We start from the raw sequence: 17,047 nt of genomic DNA, 5'->3' as shown, positions 1-17,047 counted from the left end.
TTTATTAAATAAAATACATAATAATAAATAAATATACGAATAAAATACATCGAAAAAATAAGAAATATATTACTTCAAAAGTTACTATAATATAATGTGTGAGTAAAAACATTTAATTTGGATACATATAAAATCGGCAAAACATACACAAAAAATGGAAATTAGGATAATAATAATAAAAATAATAAGATTTTAAATTTTATGTATATCAATAAATAATATTTCTTTGAAAAAAATATTTGATTATATAAATTTTTATAAAACAGACATACATATGTGTAATAATATATTTATGTATGGATATCACGCATACATACCATAATGTAATTATGTTTTTATTTAAATCTTATATATGTACTTTTTTATTATTTCTTATTTAATCGTTATGCAAATCTTGAAAAATAACATGGAAATAAATAAAGTTAAATTAAAGAATAACAAAATTGTGGTTATATACATACTTTTGTTTTTCATGGAAAATAATATACACATTGAAAAAGAGAGTATATTACTCATATTTTTATCCAAGTTAACATTTATGTAAATTTCAAAAGGTCTGCACAATTATTGAATGCTTTCTGAATAATAATTTATAAGAATAAATTACAACAAATTGTTAAAAACAATTTAACAAATCTTCTATCTTATTTTATACTAATTTTTTAACTGCATTGTAAAGAAGATAATGTGCATACACTATTGTAAGAATATGTGTATATTCCTAAAAATCTCACAAAATAAATTAAAAAATGCATACATGTGTATACAAATTTCACCATAATATAATAATGTTTCTGTGTTTTATTAATACAAAAATATATTTTTTACTTTCCTTATAAAATGAATAACTTCAAATATAAATTTAGGAAAAAAAATGTAGCACACATATATGTGTGTATAGTAAAACTACCGTGGTTTAGTAGTGATTAAAATTGATGAGCTCTATTTAGATTTAATTGCTATTCTTATTATGATGTGTTTCCTTTTTTTAATGGAATAAATATGCCCAATTATTGCATAAAATAAGAACTCAATCATATGACTAATGCAATGTTCCAACTATTTATTTACTTATAAATATTTCCTAAAATAAAAATTGCTACATATGCTCAATGTAAAAATTACAACACATTTTTATCATTCTATAATAAATGAATAAATTTGTTCCTCTACATCTTTAGCTTGATAAGAAATATATATATGCAACCATATTGAGAAAAAACTATGTGATAGGGAAAGCATAAGGGAAAAAAACGAGAAATATGTAAAGTAAAAATAGTATATGTATATATATGGATTAGCAAATAAATGATAGAAAAAATAACCTATGATATAAGTATTAATTTTAGTCTACACCTGGATGAAAAATACTTATAATATGGTTTGCTTTTATCATAAATGATGGTCACATAAAAAGCATATAAATATTGTATTAATTTTATGAATTATATATCGCAAAATAAAACAATTTGATATTTCCGAAAATTTATTTTAATATAATTGCCATTTGTTTTAAGAGTTTATGGTCAATATAAAAAAAAGAAAAAGAATGGGAATATATGTGCATAGAATTATGATTAATCATTTTAAAACGAAAAAAATATAATAGAACCCTTTTGCTATATTTTTATACGTGTTTGGGGATTTTCTAAAATTTATAGAACGAAAAAATGTGGAATACATTTTGCTCGCATTTCAATTAATCGCTAATAACGATAATAGGAATGTGAAAAGGAAATACAAATATTATAAGTCACACATTGCATATTCTTTATTGTGTCACCATATAACATGTATATATATATATATGTTCATAGCATTTTCGGAGTTTCATTTTTATAAAATATGAAAAATATACCTCTATAAAACCCTTTGAATAAAGATTTTCGGTATAATATTAAAATGTATGATATTCCAAATGTTTATTTTATAAAACCAGGATTACAGTTGTATTTTTTATATTGCCATATAATAAATAATGTTTTGCATTATTTATATATTTAATTCAAAGAATAAAAAAATATAAAATTCCTATTAAAAAAATGCATAATTTAACTGTTCATGCTATTTAGTTTAAATAGGGTTAATGTAATTATATACAATATAGATATCCTGAAAAAAGTGTGTAATATTAAGCTTCAAATCGTTTATGGCTTAAATATACAACGTCAATTTTTATTAAAAATCTCTATATTGTGAATATATATACAAATATTTATAACGAGTCATTATGATAAAAAGGCATTAAAAAAAAAAGAAAAAATAAACGTTTAAGTATCTATATTCAAAAATATATATTAATGTGTTTTATGTGGAAAATATAAATATTTAATTTTACATTAATATACATTTGTATAAAGGGAAAATAGTAATAATAGTTTTGCAAAAATTGTACATTATTCTTATGTCTATAATTTAATAGCAATATGAAAAAAAATATGTATGAATGTATTCCTTATTAATTATGAACTTAAAAAAAACGAAAAAACAAAAATAAGATTAAGTTTCCATTTTAATATATGTGGAGGATGTTTATCTTAATTTTTTACTACTTCGCTTATTTATGTGCGTTATATATATATGGAAAAACTTTTTTGAGTATATTATTAAATATAATATATTTTATATTAAAGTATATAATTTTTTGTAATTTATATTATACCATAAAAAGTATTAAGTAAAATATTAATAATACAAAGCTAAAACATAATTTATTTGAATAATTCGAAAAGCGTAATAAAAGTTTTATTTTATTGTTTTTTTTTGTATTTTTTCATGTACACAGGATAAACCATAAAAAAAATACCTGCATTGCTTATATCCATAATAATATAATAGCGACATACTCGTATAATAATAATAATAATAATCATTATGAAGTGCGTGTGTTTGTTATTCTAAAAATTATACGTATATTAATTAATTTACATATTTTTTATTACATTAAATTTTTTTTATATATTAAATAAAATTGTATAATTTTACAAGTTACAATATACTAAAAAATAATAAGAAATTTTATGAGGCAATATGGAATATTATTATTTAATGTGTTGCTCTTGATGTACATTTTGCAATTAACATAGGGCATTTTAAGCTATATATTAATATTTATATTCTTAAGATTTACAATAGCTTTTGAAAAATATACTTAAAATATTGTATATAAATCATTATATATTTATAATTTTTTTTCTATATAATTATATATAGCAGTGGAAAGAGATGGTATCATGAATATGCATATTTCCACTTTTTCACATTTTTTGTAGCTTTTACAATTGATGCTTAATTATAATTAATTATATTTTATATTTTTTTCACAAAAAACGCAAAACTTCTATAAAAATTAGCAATAATATTTTGTTTGAAAACAAAATATAATATTGTATTTATTGAGGAATATAGCAATTTTTATAAAAGAAATAAATGTTATCTCGATATTTTTGAAGTTGTAAAGGAAAATAAGAAAGGTAAAATGAAATATAATAATATGAATAGAAGTATATATACATATATATAATTTCTATCTGCATACATTATATATACATTGTAATTTATGCTACAAATTTAGCTCGTATTATATATATGCTTATGAATGTACGATAATATAACGAGCAAAAAAACATATCATTGTATTTATTTGAAAATATGCATGTTGATGGACAAATATGTTCTACAATATTTTTTGCGTATATTTTGTTTAAAATGTAAATATATGCATATATATTCATTTATATAAAGAAATTTCATAAATCCATATATTGTTTATTGAAAATAATGTATATTTATGAAATCATGATTCAGCCAAAAATGAAGAAATTATAATTGATTTTTTTGCATATATATTGGCTTTAAAATAATTATTAAACATATTTTCAATTTTTTTTTTTCTGTTAATGTGAATTTTAATAGATGGGAGCATATTTATCAGCACCGAAAACGAATAAAGAGTCCATGGATGGAGGGAACTTAGAAATAGATCCAAGTAGGTACGGGTTATCGTGTATGCAAGGATGGCGAAAGAATATGGAAGATAGCCATATATGTTATAATAATATAAAAGTAAACGAAATAGAAGAAGTTATTTCTATTTACGGTGTTTTTGATGGACATGGTGGTCCTAATGTTTCAAAATGGATTTCATATAATTTTTATAGAATATTTGTAAAATGCATAAAGGAAGCTAGCGATGAAATGAAAAAAGACAATTTAGATAAATCAGAAAATTATAAATTAAAACTTATTAAATTAACACTTGAAAAGACGTTCTTAAAATTAGATGAAGAAATGCTTTTAACAGAAAATCAAGAAAAACTAAAAAAATATAATGCATCAGCACAAGAAACTGAAGAATCTGATACGAGAGAAAATTATCTATATTCTATTTTAAATGATATAATATCAAAAAATATTAGTATTAAAGCAGTCGAAAAAGATGGAAAAAGATGTTTACAAGTTGTTTATAATAAGGAAGGAAATCCTGTTGAAGAAGGAAGTGCAGAAACACCATCAACATCGTTAATAGAAGATGATTATAATAATAAAACAGAAGAATTATATGATGAAGATGATAGCATATTAAAAGATAATATGAATGGTGATGACAAAGAATTAGAAATAAAAGAAAATGATAGTGAAAAAAAAAATGATGATAATAATTTTAAAAAAATTGATACAACTACAGGGGAAGTAAATAGTAATGATAATATAAAGGGAATAAAATTAGAAAAAGATGAAAAAAGCGAAGATAATACAAATAAAATAAAAATCGAAGATTCAGATAATACTAATAAAGAACAAAATGATTTACAAAACAAATGCAAAAGTGAAGTAAACTCTGTAGATACTGATACATCGAATTTGGGTCAAGATATTAAAAATGAAATTAAAGAAGATAATAATGGAAGCACCGAAATTAATACTAAAAGGCTAAAGAAGGATATGAATAATGAAACAGACAATAATATTAAAGAGGAAGATGCTATCAATAATAACATTAAAACTGAAGATGTAAAACCATCAGCATTAACTTATGATAATTTGAAATCATTAGGAGAAATGACAGAACCAGAAGATAAACTTAAAGGAAACTATAGTAATTCAAATGATGTTATAAATGATATATTAAATTCATGTGATGATGATAACTCATTAGATTTATATGGAAAAGATAATATAGGTGAAGGTTTTTCATATAATGAAACAATAACAAATGTAATTGATAATAATATAAATAATAACAATAATAATGAGAATAATAATAATAATAATGAAAATAATAATAATGAAAATAATAGTAATGAAAATAATGAAACAAATGATAATAATGATTTATATTCCCCTGATGAATTACGATTATTTGAAAATTACTATTCAAATGATTATGAAGATAATATAGCATATAGTTGTGGATCAACAGCTATAGTAGCCGTTATAATAAAAGGGTATTTAATTGTTGCTAATGCAGGTGATTCAAGAGCCATTATATGTTTTAATGGCAATTCATTAGGCATGTCAACTGATCATAAACCACATTTACAAGCAGAAGAAGCTCGAATTAAAAAAGCTGGTGGATATATATCAAATGGTAGAGTCGATGGAAATTTAAATTTAACTAGAGCTATTGGAGATTTACATTATAAAAGAGATCCATTTTTGTCCCAAAAAGATCAAAAAATTTCTGCATTCCCTGAAGTTACTTGTGTAACATTAACTCCTGATGATGAATTTTTATTTCTTGCATGTGATGGAATTTGGGATTGTAAAGATGGCCAAGATGTTGTTGGTTTTGTTAAAACACGCTTAGAAAAATTTGAAGAATTACCTGATAATTCTGCAGATTTAGGAGGTAACCAAAACACCAATTCAGAACATATAAATTCAAATAATAATACTACTAATAATGAAAATAGTACTTTAAAAGATGAAGCTAATGCATCAAATAATGCCGAAAACGGACAAATTTCAAACTCATATGATAAAAATATTAACAATAATAATTCTAATATTGAGAATGAAGACAATTCTAATGAAAATCAAAATAACTTTAATGAAAATAACGATAACAATTTTGAAAAAGATACTAATGGTAAATATGATGATTCACCTATTATTGAAAGAAAGAAATATGATAAATTTAATAAATTGTCGCAAATATGTGAAGAATTATGTGACGATTGTTTATCAAATAATTATAAAGAAAATGATGGAATTGGATGTGATAACATGACATGTTTAATAGTCCAATATAATCCATTATATAAGATGCATACTGAGAAAAAGTTTTTAAATATTGATGATATAGAATAATTAAGGATTGGAAAATAGTTCAAACGATACAAAAGTATCATACACATATCGAGCTAATATACATATAAAAGATATATAATTTTGAATATCTTTATTTCTATATTGTTTGCAAATGTAAATTCATGCATATTATGATTAGCAAAACGATTATATATATCAAATAAATTTGTTAAATTGTATTTCTTATAATGAGAAACAATAAAGCATATCTAATTTATATAAAAACCATCCTAAAATATATATTGTGTATATTTTTTCTATTAATTTTTTCCTTTTTTTTATCATTATTTAAAACGAAAAAAAATGGGAATTTAAATTATGGGAATACTTTTCATATTAATTTTTTTTAATATATACATACATGCATACATATATACATACGTTTTATTATATATTTCTCTCATATATTGTACTACATCCAAACAAATATATGCATATATACAACTTTCCTCGGTGTATTTATTTTTATATATTTTTTTTAAGGTATTATTATTTTTCATAATATAATATATTGTTTGTGATACCATTATAATAGTATTTTTATAGTATTCACAATTTATGTGGTTATATATGTAAGGAGTTATTCATACATATATTAATGTACTGTAGTACATATACATGCATACTTAAATGCAATATATGAGTATATACTACTTTGTTGGAACACGAATATATTTAATTATATTTCGAAAGCATGTTGTTATTGTGTTGTGATATTATACAATAAATATTAATTATATGACAATTTCATCATATATATTTTATTACAACACAAATATTTTATCATCCAACTATTTTATTAATAACTATATTGTATTTTATAACTTAATTTAATTGTCAATATATAATAAAATTTTTACATTCCCACTAAAAATCGTTTTTGTAAATAGAAATAATTATATAAATACAATATGTGTATGTACACATGTGACAATTCAATACATACATAATTTGCATTTATAATAAATCAATATACTTATCAATGTTTATTAAATCTATAATATAATGAAATATTTAATTTTCAAGAAATTTATAAAAATGATAAAAAGGATTAGAAGTACCCATATTTTACTAAAAAAATATAAAACTATGTAGCATTAATAACATAGCTGTTTTATGTAAACAAATTTGACTCCTTTGATGAGGTTAGGAAAAATGTCAGCATTTTTTTTAATTTTTCATTTAATTCGTCATCATCTATACATTCCTGAAAATCTGAAAAATAGTAAATAAATCATAAAACATTTTTATTAATATTAGGAGGATAAGAAGATTATAAAATAAATCTATACTCAAAGTAACATTGGGATTCAACAAGCTTACCTAATATATTTTCGTAAATGGATTGAATGTCTATGTTCCGTGTGTACAAATGAATAAATATATTATTAGAAATATATGAGTTGTTCATAAAAAAAAGCGATATTAAGATTACATCCGTTAATTGATATGTGAGATATCCTTTATCACACAATTCTATATATTCAAGATTTTTCTTACAATCATCATCAATTTGTATGTTCAATTTTTGTAGGTTTTTGTTTATTAGCAATTTGTCTTTTTCTTTTTTTTTTTCATTAATAATTATATCAGAGTATTTTTGCCTTATTTCTAATAGCCGAATTATTTTTTCGCATTTTTTTTCACCAAATTTATTTAAAACTCTTCCAAGGGATGTACCAGTGCAATATATGCATAAGTTGGAAATTATTGTAATAATATTTTCTTCAAATTCTAATGTATTAGTTTTACTCTTGTTCAATGTTCTTAACATAAATAAACAAAACAAATATTTTAAACCACTTAATTCTACAAATTTATTACATACATCTTTGTTAGTAAGTACAATAGCAAAAATTTTTAAAGAAGGGAAACATAAAAATTTTCTTTCACTAAGTAATTTCAACATTAATTCTAAGCCATTAGCACTTTCAAATATTTTTTTATTTTCGTTTAATAATAATAAATTTCCTAAGGCTTGAAAACAATTAAGTAATATTTCTTTTTTATTAATATTAGGGGGATCTTTATCCTTATACTTTGAAATATATTTTAAAATAAAATTAAAAATAGAAATAGTATAATAAAAATCATTGTAGACATTTTGAGCAAATTGATTAATTCTTAAAATAAGTAAAACTAATATTTCACTTGCATATAATGAATTTTGGTCATCACTTTTTATTTCATTATTAATTCTTTTTAATAAAAAAAATAATAATTTAGAATTAGTTAATAGATCATTTTGCAAACTGTTTTCAAGTTCAAAAATGTTTTCAAAAATATTCAAAATCGATGAAATAGCATTGTAATATTCTTCACTTTCTTCTTCATTAATTTTATCTAAAGTATTTATAATAAAATGGTTTAGCTTATTTTTGTTTAAATAATCTATTAACATTAAATTTACACTTTTATTTAATTCGTATATATTTGAAGGATTCGTTATTTCTTTAATTATATCAATAACTTCAATAACTATATCATTATTAGGATGGTTCAATAAATTAATAATGTCGCCAAAAATATCACTTTCAATCATACTTTTATATAAATTTGTGCATACACTTAAATTTTTTATATTAACTAATATTTCATCTAAATCAACTTCACTAGCTACCCATTTTTCTGGCTTATCTGGGTGTTCAATTCTGTCTCGTTCATTAATATTTTTTTTTTTTTTCAAAACCGTAGCTAGCTTTTTTATGCTGTCTTCGTCTACGCATTCGACCTATACATAAAAAAGAAAATGGAGATAATAGCAAATATTAATTTTAATAAAAATAAAGACCTTATAAAATTTACAATACATAGTTAATATATTAGCATATGAATAATATATAGTATAATTCGTAAAGAATTGTAACATATTTGACTATTCACATGTACATAATATATATATTTTCCTTACATTTTCAGCTTGTTTAAGAATTTCGTCAATGTCAATATCATCTTCATCGCTAAGATCCATGTCAACAATTGGATTTAAATATTACGTATGAAATACGAAAAAGGAGTGGATATAAAGATATACTATATATTTTATAAGCTAGTGATTCTAATAATAGCTCTTTATAATATGATTATAGCTATATTGGCAAAAGGGGGAATATATTCACCTTTTGTTATGCTTTTATATTGTTTTTAAATTGTATGAAACTAAAATAAAAAGAGAAACACGAACAAATATATAATTTAATTATATGTATATATTTGTTATTATATATATTAAACATAATAAAATAGTATTATTATTATTATATGCAAAGCCACAAAATTATAAATTAAATGATTTATCCATGTTAATTTATAATTAAAAAAATGCTACACTGTATTTAAATCGTGTAGCGTATCATTTTATATATTTAATAAAATGGAAAGATAAAATTTAAGTTTTTTTATATATAAAATTGAGAAGAATAATATAATTGAAAAGATAAATGTGATATTAACTTTTATTTGCTTTTTTTATTTTTCTTTAATTTGTTCTAAAAAGAGCAAATTTTATATACCATTTTTAGGAGCATTAATACTCCATTTTCTGGAACAGAATTAGTAATGTTGTATAATGCATATGCATATTCGATTATGGTTTTGAAAATTATAAATAAATTTTAACAGTATTGTTAAAAAAGGAGGGAAATAAAAATATGGTGTAAATAATTTTAATACTTAATGAATATGAGTTAAAAGACTAGCAAATTTATAATCATAGGAGCAAACAATCAAATTAATAAAAAATATAAAGAAAGAAAAATATTATTGGAAATTTTCAAATTAACCAAAAAAACGAGCAATTAAAAAGGGATGCCGAATTAAAAGTTAATAACGAAAAAACCACAAAACAAAAAATTCGTTTGAGACCAATTTAAGGTATCTTCCGAATAAAAATAAAAGTACATATAATGATAATGTAGTTTTGTATATTATATAGATGTATATGTAAATCTTATGTATAAATATTAAAACAAACGGAAAAATAAAAAAAAAACAAAACATGAAATGAAAACGAATGAATGAAAATAAAAATGGCATTGTCTACAAAATTTGGTTAAACAAATTAACTGCAAATTGAATCAAACTATTTGAAATAGAAATAAAATGCAATTTGGCAAAATCATTCGGAATATTATGGTTTCTATGAGAAAATTCGCTAAAAATTAACAAAAGTGCCATTTTATTTTCATCAATTGGATATGCACTATGTAAAACATTATATGAATCAAAATGAAAAATGTTAAAGGATTTATATAATTTGATAGTATTAATAAAACGATTAAAGGTTTCTAGATTCACCATATGATAACAATAAGATTTGTAATGACATTTATTTTTCTCTGAATGGTTATTTATAAACATGTTTAAACATTCACTATTTGGTTTAAGCATAAACATATGAGGTAGTGGTAAGGAAATTTTTAATTTAATTGATGTGTTATCATTATTTAAACATTTCACATTTAAAACTAATGGTAAACTATTTAATATTTTTTTTTTAAATCCAAGAGTATATAATAAGCATACTTCATTTTTTTTTAAGTTAATATAATCATTTTCTTCTAATGCTTCATTGGGTTTTTTTTTCAAATTTTTTCTTATAATTTTAATATTGTCCATATTATTTCCATTTAAATCCGCATTGACATATATAATATTATATAAAATAGATTTTATATAAATATTCATATATATGTTATCTTTTTTTTTATCATTTAATTTTATAATATTATTAGTACTAATAAGGTTCTCATTGTTGGTATTTGATATTTCATTATTTTCAGTAGAATTATTATTATGACAGTATAATTTTACATAAACTTTAATAATTGAGTTTTGAAAAATAAGACCCTTTGTGTTTTTGATATAAAATGCTTTCAAATATTCTTTATGATTATTTAATTCTTCTTCTGTTATAAAATTCGATTTTAATTGAGTCTTGTAGAAATTATTTGGATATGATATATTTTCTGGTTCATTTTCATTACATTTGTTTATTATTTTTGTCATTGTTCTAAAATATCCTTTTTTATTTAAATTCACTAAATAGTTAATTTTATCACCATCATTATCAGTTGATAAAATATCTTTTTTTATATTACTAGACACTTTTACAAAATAGTTAAATTTTTTTTCAAAATCATTAAAATCATTTAAATGTTCATCAGATGTTTTTTTAACACCAATATTATATGTATTTTTCGATTTGCTTATATTTTTTTGTTCTTTTATAATTAAATCCGTATTTTGTTCTTCCTTTATGTCATTACTATATTCTTCAAAATCAACTTCCTTTATAGAAAAGAAGCTTTCTTTATTTTTTTTATTTCTTTTATTTTTATCATCATTGTCTAAATAACTATCGCTATGCATATTTTTTTTGTCTTTATATTTTGTTATTACTCCTTTTGTACCTTGGGTCTCGTATACATTATTTATTATTTTATTTTTTTTTTTATCTGTATTATCTTCTTCATTATTGTATTCATTTTTTTTATATTTATTTGAACTTTTTTTTTTTTTTTTTTTTAAATTTGTTTCTTCCTCATCTTGTATATTTTCAGAAATATGGTTTTCTTCAAAAAAATCCATTCTTTTCTCATTATGCATATGAATATTTTTTTTATCATGATCAAAATGAATATTCATGTTAATATCATCATTGTTGATTCCTTTAAATGTACAATCCCTTGTTTTTTCAAATATGATTCCATCTTTTTCTTTTAAATATTTATCTTTATATTTTTCATTTTTCTTGTTTTTTTTTGATTTATCCTTATCTTTCTTTTCATTAGCATGTTTTATGTAAGAAAATGTATTATTTGAATCGCTAGTTGTCTCGTTTTTTATCATATTAAATTCATAATCATCAGAATATTCATTATTATTTTCAAGTTTCGATTTGTTAATTTTGTTCAAAGATTTATTATTAATTGCTTTTTCTAATTCTTCATTAGAGCTATTATAGTCTTTTTTTTTTTTTCCCCCTTTTTTTCTATTTTTTTCAGATGTGTTCACTACATCATTTGTGATACAATTAAATTGGTATTCATCATTATCATATGAACTGGTACTAATATTTATATTATTGTATATTCCCTTTTTGTTTTTTCCACGTTTTTCTTCTGTTTTATTAAGGTTTGTGGTAGATACAAACTTCTTATATTCAGTCATTAAACATTCATCCATTAAAAATTCATCATCTTCTGATTGTAATAGATTTTTTTTTTTTAATTTATTATTCTCAATACTTAATGCTATTTGCTCATTGTTGCTATAACATTCCAAAGCAGCGTTTTCATCACTACTATTGCTACATATATTGTTACTAATACAAATTTGATTTTCATTTTTGTTATGAATATCATTTTTGATGTTTGAAATTTTTTTTTTTTCTTCATTATTGCAGAACTGTAGTATTTCCCCTAATAATTTGTGTTTTGTGTTTCCTCCGTTTTGGTTTTCTATATAGTTTTCTATGGTCATATTATTTATATTTGAATTATTTTTTATAAAATTGTAATCATTTGTTACATCTTCCATGAATGTATCATAATAATCTACTGCCGTATTTTCGATATCCCAATTCATTTTTTTTAATTTCATTATATTTAAGTAATTTTCTACATTAGTTAAGTTTTTTTTATGCATATGTTTTAATAAAAATGATAAATAAAACAATAGTTTTTCGTTTTTTAGTTGTGCATTTTGCAATTGACATAATAGGCTACTAACTTTAGTATTTAGATTATTATTTATTTGGTTCGAATCTTTTAATTTTAATTTATTATCATTAAATAGATTATTAAGTTTATATATTTTTTCTGATAAATAATTATTTTTTTTTTTATTGTCTTGAATGATCTTTTCTGCTTCATGAATTCTTTCATTTTCCTTTTCTAATTTCTCTATTTTACTATTTTTTTTCTTTATTATTTTTTCAATTACATCTATTATTTCTTTATTAGATTCTATTATATTTTTTAACTTATCATTAGCATCTACATAACTTTCATTATATATTTCCAAAAGCATTACAGCTTTATCAAGTTGTTCAATTTTTTTCTCATTTTCAACATTTCTAGATTCATAAAATATTTTCTCCTTATTGCTTAATTTATATAATTGTTTATATAAATTCAAATTATTATATTTCATTAGCTCTGCTTCATGATCAAAGTCTTTAGTTTTAAAAAAAACATTCATTATTACATATGCATTATTAGTTGAAAATATCTGATCATTTTGTTCATTTTCTTCTTTATTGTTATCTGCTTTGTTTTTATTTTCATCTGTTTCTTTCATTATTTTGTTTCGAATATTTTCAATATTATCTATGTTAACTATTTTGCTTATGGTATTACAATTATCACTTACTTTGTCATTATCGTTTTTGTTATTATTTATATTTTTCACATCATTACATTCATTCGAAATGTTAAAAGAGTTGTGTACATTATTCATATTTTTTTCAGGCCCATTAGAATAAGAGAAATTTGGATATCCAAAATTGAGAGTGTTCATATTCGGGTTAGAAAAATTTGGTTTAACAAAATCAGAAGTCATAGGTATGTTGTGTTTAATATTAGGGATCATATTTTTAGGGTTAATAAAATTAGAGTTTGGCATATTTGGTTGTATAAAATTTGGATTTAAAGTTGGGGTAACAAAATTGGGTTCAGACATGAACATATTGCCACCATGTCTGACATCAAAATTAGGCGGAAAAGCAAAATTGCTAAAATGGTTTTTTCTATATTTTGGATTGTTAAAATTAAATTTGCTCATATTACGGTTCAAATAATTTCGACTTGCAAAATTAAAATTATTCATGTTATTATTTATATGTTTGTTATTAAAATTGAAATTAGCAAAATTCGGGAAATTATTATTAAAGCTCAAATTATTATTAGAATTATTAAATAGGTTATCATTATTTAAATTGTTATTTTGAGGGGGATATATATTAATGGTTGGACCTATAAATTTAATATCATTAGGTTCTTTTTGATTCATATTATCTTTTGGATTATTTATACTCGAAGCTAAATCAGTTGCCTCTATACACACAGTTTTATTATTTTTTAATTCGTTTTCAGGATTGAAATTTTCTGTGATTTTTGTTAATAAATATGCTGCTGGAACTATGTATTTAGTTTTTTTCAAAACATCCTTATTTAAATTTATTAAACATTTATAATACGCTTTATTTGTACTATTATCTATTATATCAATAATTAAAAATAATTGTTTACAATGTGGAACATTATATTCAAAAAATTCTGACAAATTTATAGAACAATTTTCTACATTTGAACTTTTACTTTTTTTTCTAATATTAATTTTTTTGTCTGCTGATTTTAGGGTTAAATAAATACTTACACTTTTTAAATCTAACGACATATTTATAATATCATATATATGAGTAACTATAACTATTGAATTTTTTGAAGATGTTTTTTCTAGTTTATTTGATTTATTTTTATTTTCATTATTTGAATCATCAAAGCTGTTAAAAGAATTTAAATCATTATTATTTAAAAAATCTTCACCGTCATTGTTATTAGAATCGGATTTTTTCGATTTTGAATAATTTTTTTTTTTTTTTTTTTTTTTTTTATCCTTTTCATTAAACTCCATTAAATAATCATCTATATTATCATATTCATTAATTCCATTTGTTCCATTCAAATTCTTTATATATTTATTTAAAGAATCTTGTGAATCTGATTTTAAAAAATGATTATCATTTATGTTTACCTCTTTATTGCTATTATCATCACTTTGATAATTTTTTTTTTTTCGCTTTTTTTCTTTTTTCTTTTTTCTGTATTCATTTTCTTTTCTTCTATTTTTACTTCCACTTCGACTTCTATTTAAATATCTTTTATCATAATCATCTATACCTTTATACAATTTTTCTCTTGTTCCATTTTTTTTTTTTTTTAAATTTCTCGTTTCAGTACTTATGTTTCTCATTTCATTTGTTTTTGAATATCCCATTTTTCTTTCTTTTGGGTTTTTTTCAAAATCCTCGAAAGTATGAATTGACTGATTTATTTGCGTTGATGCCTATTAATTTTGAAAAAAAAAAAAATGCGTATATAAGATGGACATATAGACAAAGTAAATATATAGGTGAATCAATCAATAAATGGAAATATTTATGCTTATAAAAGACACGAAAATAAAATGCAAAACATAGTAATATGAAAATCTACAAAATGTAATATTATGATTTACCTCGACTAGCTTTTCGAATAAGCCTAAATTCCCCTTTTCTAGTGCCTCCAATGTCATTTTCTCTAATTTACTTAGATTTCTAAAAAGAAGTTAAAATAATAAATATGTCTAGCTTAACTTTTTTTTGATAAAGGATATTATATTTATAAAAAAAATATAATTTATAATAATATGAAGCTTGATTTATTTAGAATTTCTTACTTTTTACATTCTGAATATATTTCTCGCATCACTTCAATATCTGCATGTAGAAATGTAAAAAAAACAAAAAATCATTTAAAGTGTGTTTTCCATCGAAATTTTATAAATACCCACTAAATATATGCATGAACAAACAATGTACTAATAAAAAATATCGTGAGTTAACTAATAATACAAAAATAGTATGATATAATTTACCTGTTGAATTGCATTGTACGCACGCTTCTAACTGTCGAGCGAGCTCCTTAAAGTTATAAATACTTTGATTAACATTATTCAACATTTTTAATAATTTTAATATTAAATAATCTCAAAAAAATGTATTTATATAATACTTTTTTTTTTTTTTTTTTATTTCCTACATCATATAATTACTAATCTATAAACATTTTAAATGTATATGTAATCCTTTCAACGGTAATAAATAGTAATTATTATATATATATATATATATATTATAAAAGAATAATATATTATCCTTTTTTCAAATTATATCTACAAAAATTTTCAGAAAAATGATTACTATTTTGTATATATAAAATTTATAATAATCTAAAAAAAATTAAAAAATGATTAAATAACTTATAATAAACCCAGTGGAAATTAAAAGAATAAAAAATTAATAATTGAAAAAAAAAATGCGTTATTAAATAATATTACAACTATATAAATTTAATGTAAATATAATAAGAAAAAGAACAATGCTTGGGATTTTTATAGACCTATTTTTTTCTTATTTCAATTTAAAATATTTTGTTTATACAGAAAAACTTATATTTTTTATTATTAATATTTTTTAAATAATTATTTTTTTCCATTTTTTCTTTGATTTCTTAAGATAGCATTCACTTGTGCCATAAATAGATGTAATATAATATTGTTTAATTTATTGTTAATATATATTTTTCTACACCGTTTTTAATATTAAAAAAATATATAAAAAGTGTAAGAATGCTATGGAATAAGAAAAACCAAATATAATTAAAAAAAATATATTATATAATTTGTCATTTTTCATTTTCATATTTTCCTATTTCATATATTAAAATATACATACAATTAGGCATTTCCTTTTTTTAAAAAAAGAAAAAAAAATTAAGAAGCAATTTTGTAATTATAAATATAATATAAACCATGGAAATTTGTTCTATATTGTTTTTTTTTTTTTAACTTTTAAATGTAATATTAATCAAATACATTAAAATAGTGTTTATTTATATAATATAAAGGAATGTGAATAATACATGAAAAAAAAAAGTGTTGTGAAATGCAAATATATCAAAAAATACAAACG

At 20.9% G+C, this 17,047-nt stretch overlaps 3 protein-coding genes across 3 annotated transcripts; 1 reads left to right on the top strand and 2 right to left on the bottom strand.

Annotated features, from left to right (window-relative positions):
• Positions 1 to 3,915: 3,915 nt before the first annotated feature.
• On the top strand, positions 3,916 to 6,312 carry PY17X_0911600 (protein phosphatase 2C; the record flags this gene model as incomplete). The annotated part of the gene is made up of 1 exon (XM_722482.1): positions 3,916 to 6,312. The coding sequence occupies one exon, from the start codon at positions 3,916 to 3,918 to the stop codon at positions 6,310 to 6,312; it is 2,397 nt and encodes a 798-aa protein (XP_727575.1).
• A 1,114-nt stretch (positions 6,313 to 7,426) lies between these two features.
• On the bottom strand, positions 7,427 to 9,283 carry PY17X_0911500 (beta-catenin-like protein 1, putative; the record flags this gene model as incomplete). The annotated part of the gene is made up of 3 exons (XM_022955943.1): positions 7,427 to 7,527; positions 7,636 to 9,043; positions 9,224 to 9,283. 3 exons carry the CDS (start codon positions 9,281 to 9,283, stop codon positions 7,427 to 7,429), a joined length of 1,569 nt encoding a protein of 522 aa, XP_022812154.1.
• Positions 9,284 to 10,350: 1,067 nt separating this feature from the next.
• Positions 10,351 to 16,036, bottom strand: PY17X_0911400 (conserved Plasmodium protein, unknown function; the record flags this gene model as incomplete). Its single annotated transcript, XM_022955942.1, has 4 exons — positions 10,351 to 15,381; positions 15,553 to 15,631; positions 15,754 to 15,793; positions 15,952 to 16,036. 4 exons carry the CDS (start codon positions 16,034 to 16,036, stop codon positions 10,351 to 10,353), a joined length of 5,235 nt encoding a protein of 1,744 aa, XP_022812153.1.
• Between the last annotated feature and the right edge of the window lie 1,011 nt (positions 16,037 to 17,047).

This window comes from Plasmodium yoelii, assembly GCF_900002385.2.
Source record: "Plasmodium yoelii strain 17X genome assembly, chromosome: 9".
In the NCBI taxonomy this organism is placed as follows: domain Eukaryota; phylum Apicomplexa; class Aconoidasida; order Haemosporida; family Plasmodiidae; genus Plasmodium; species Plasmodium yoelii.
Note: the sequence above shows the minus strand (reverse complement) of the source record. Positions and strands in the feature narration are given on the sequence as shown.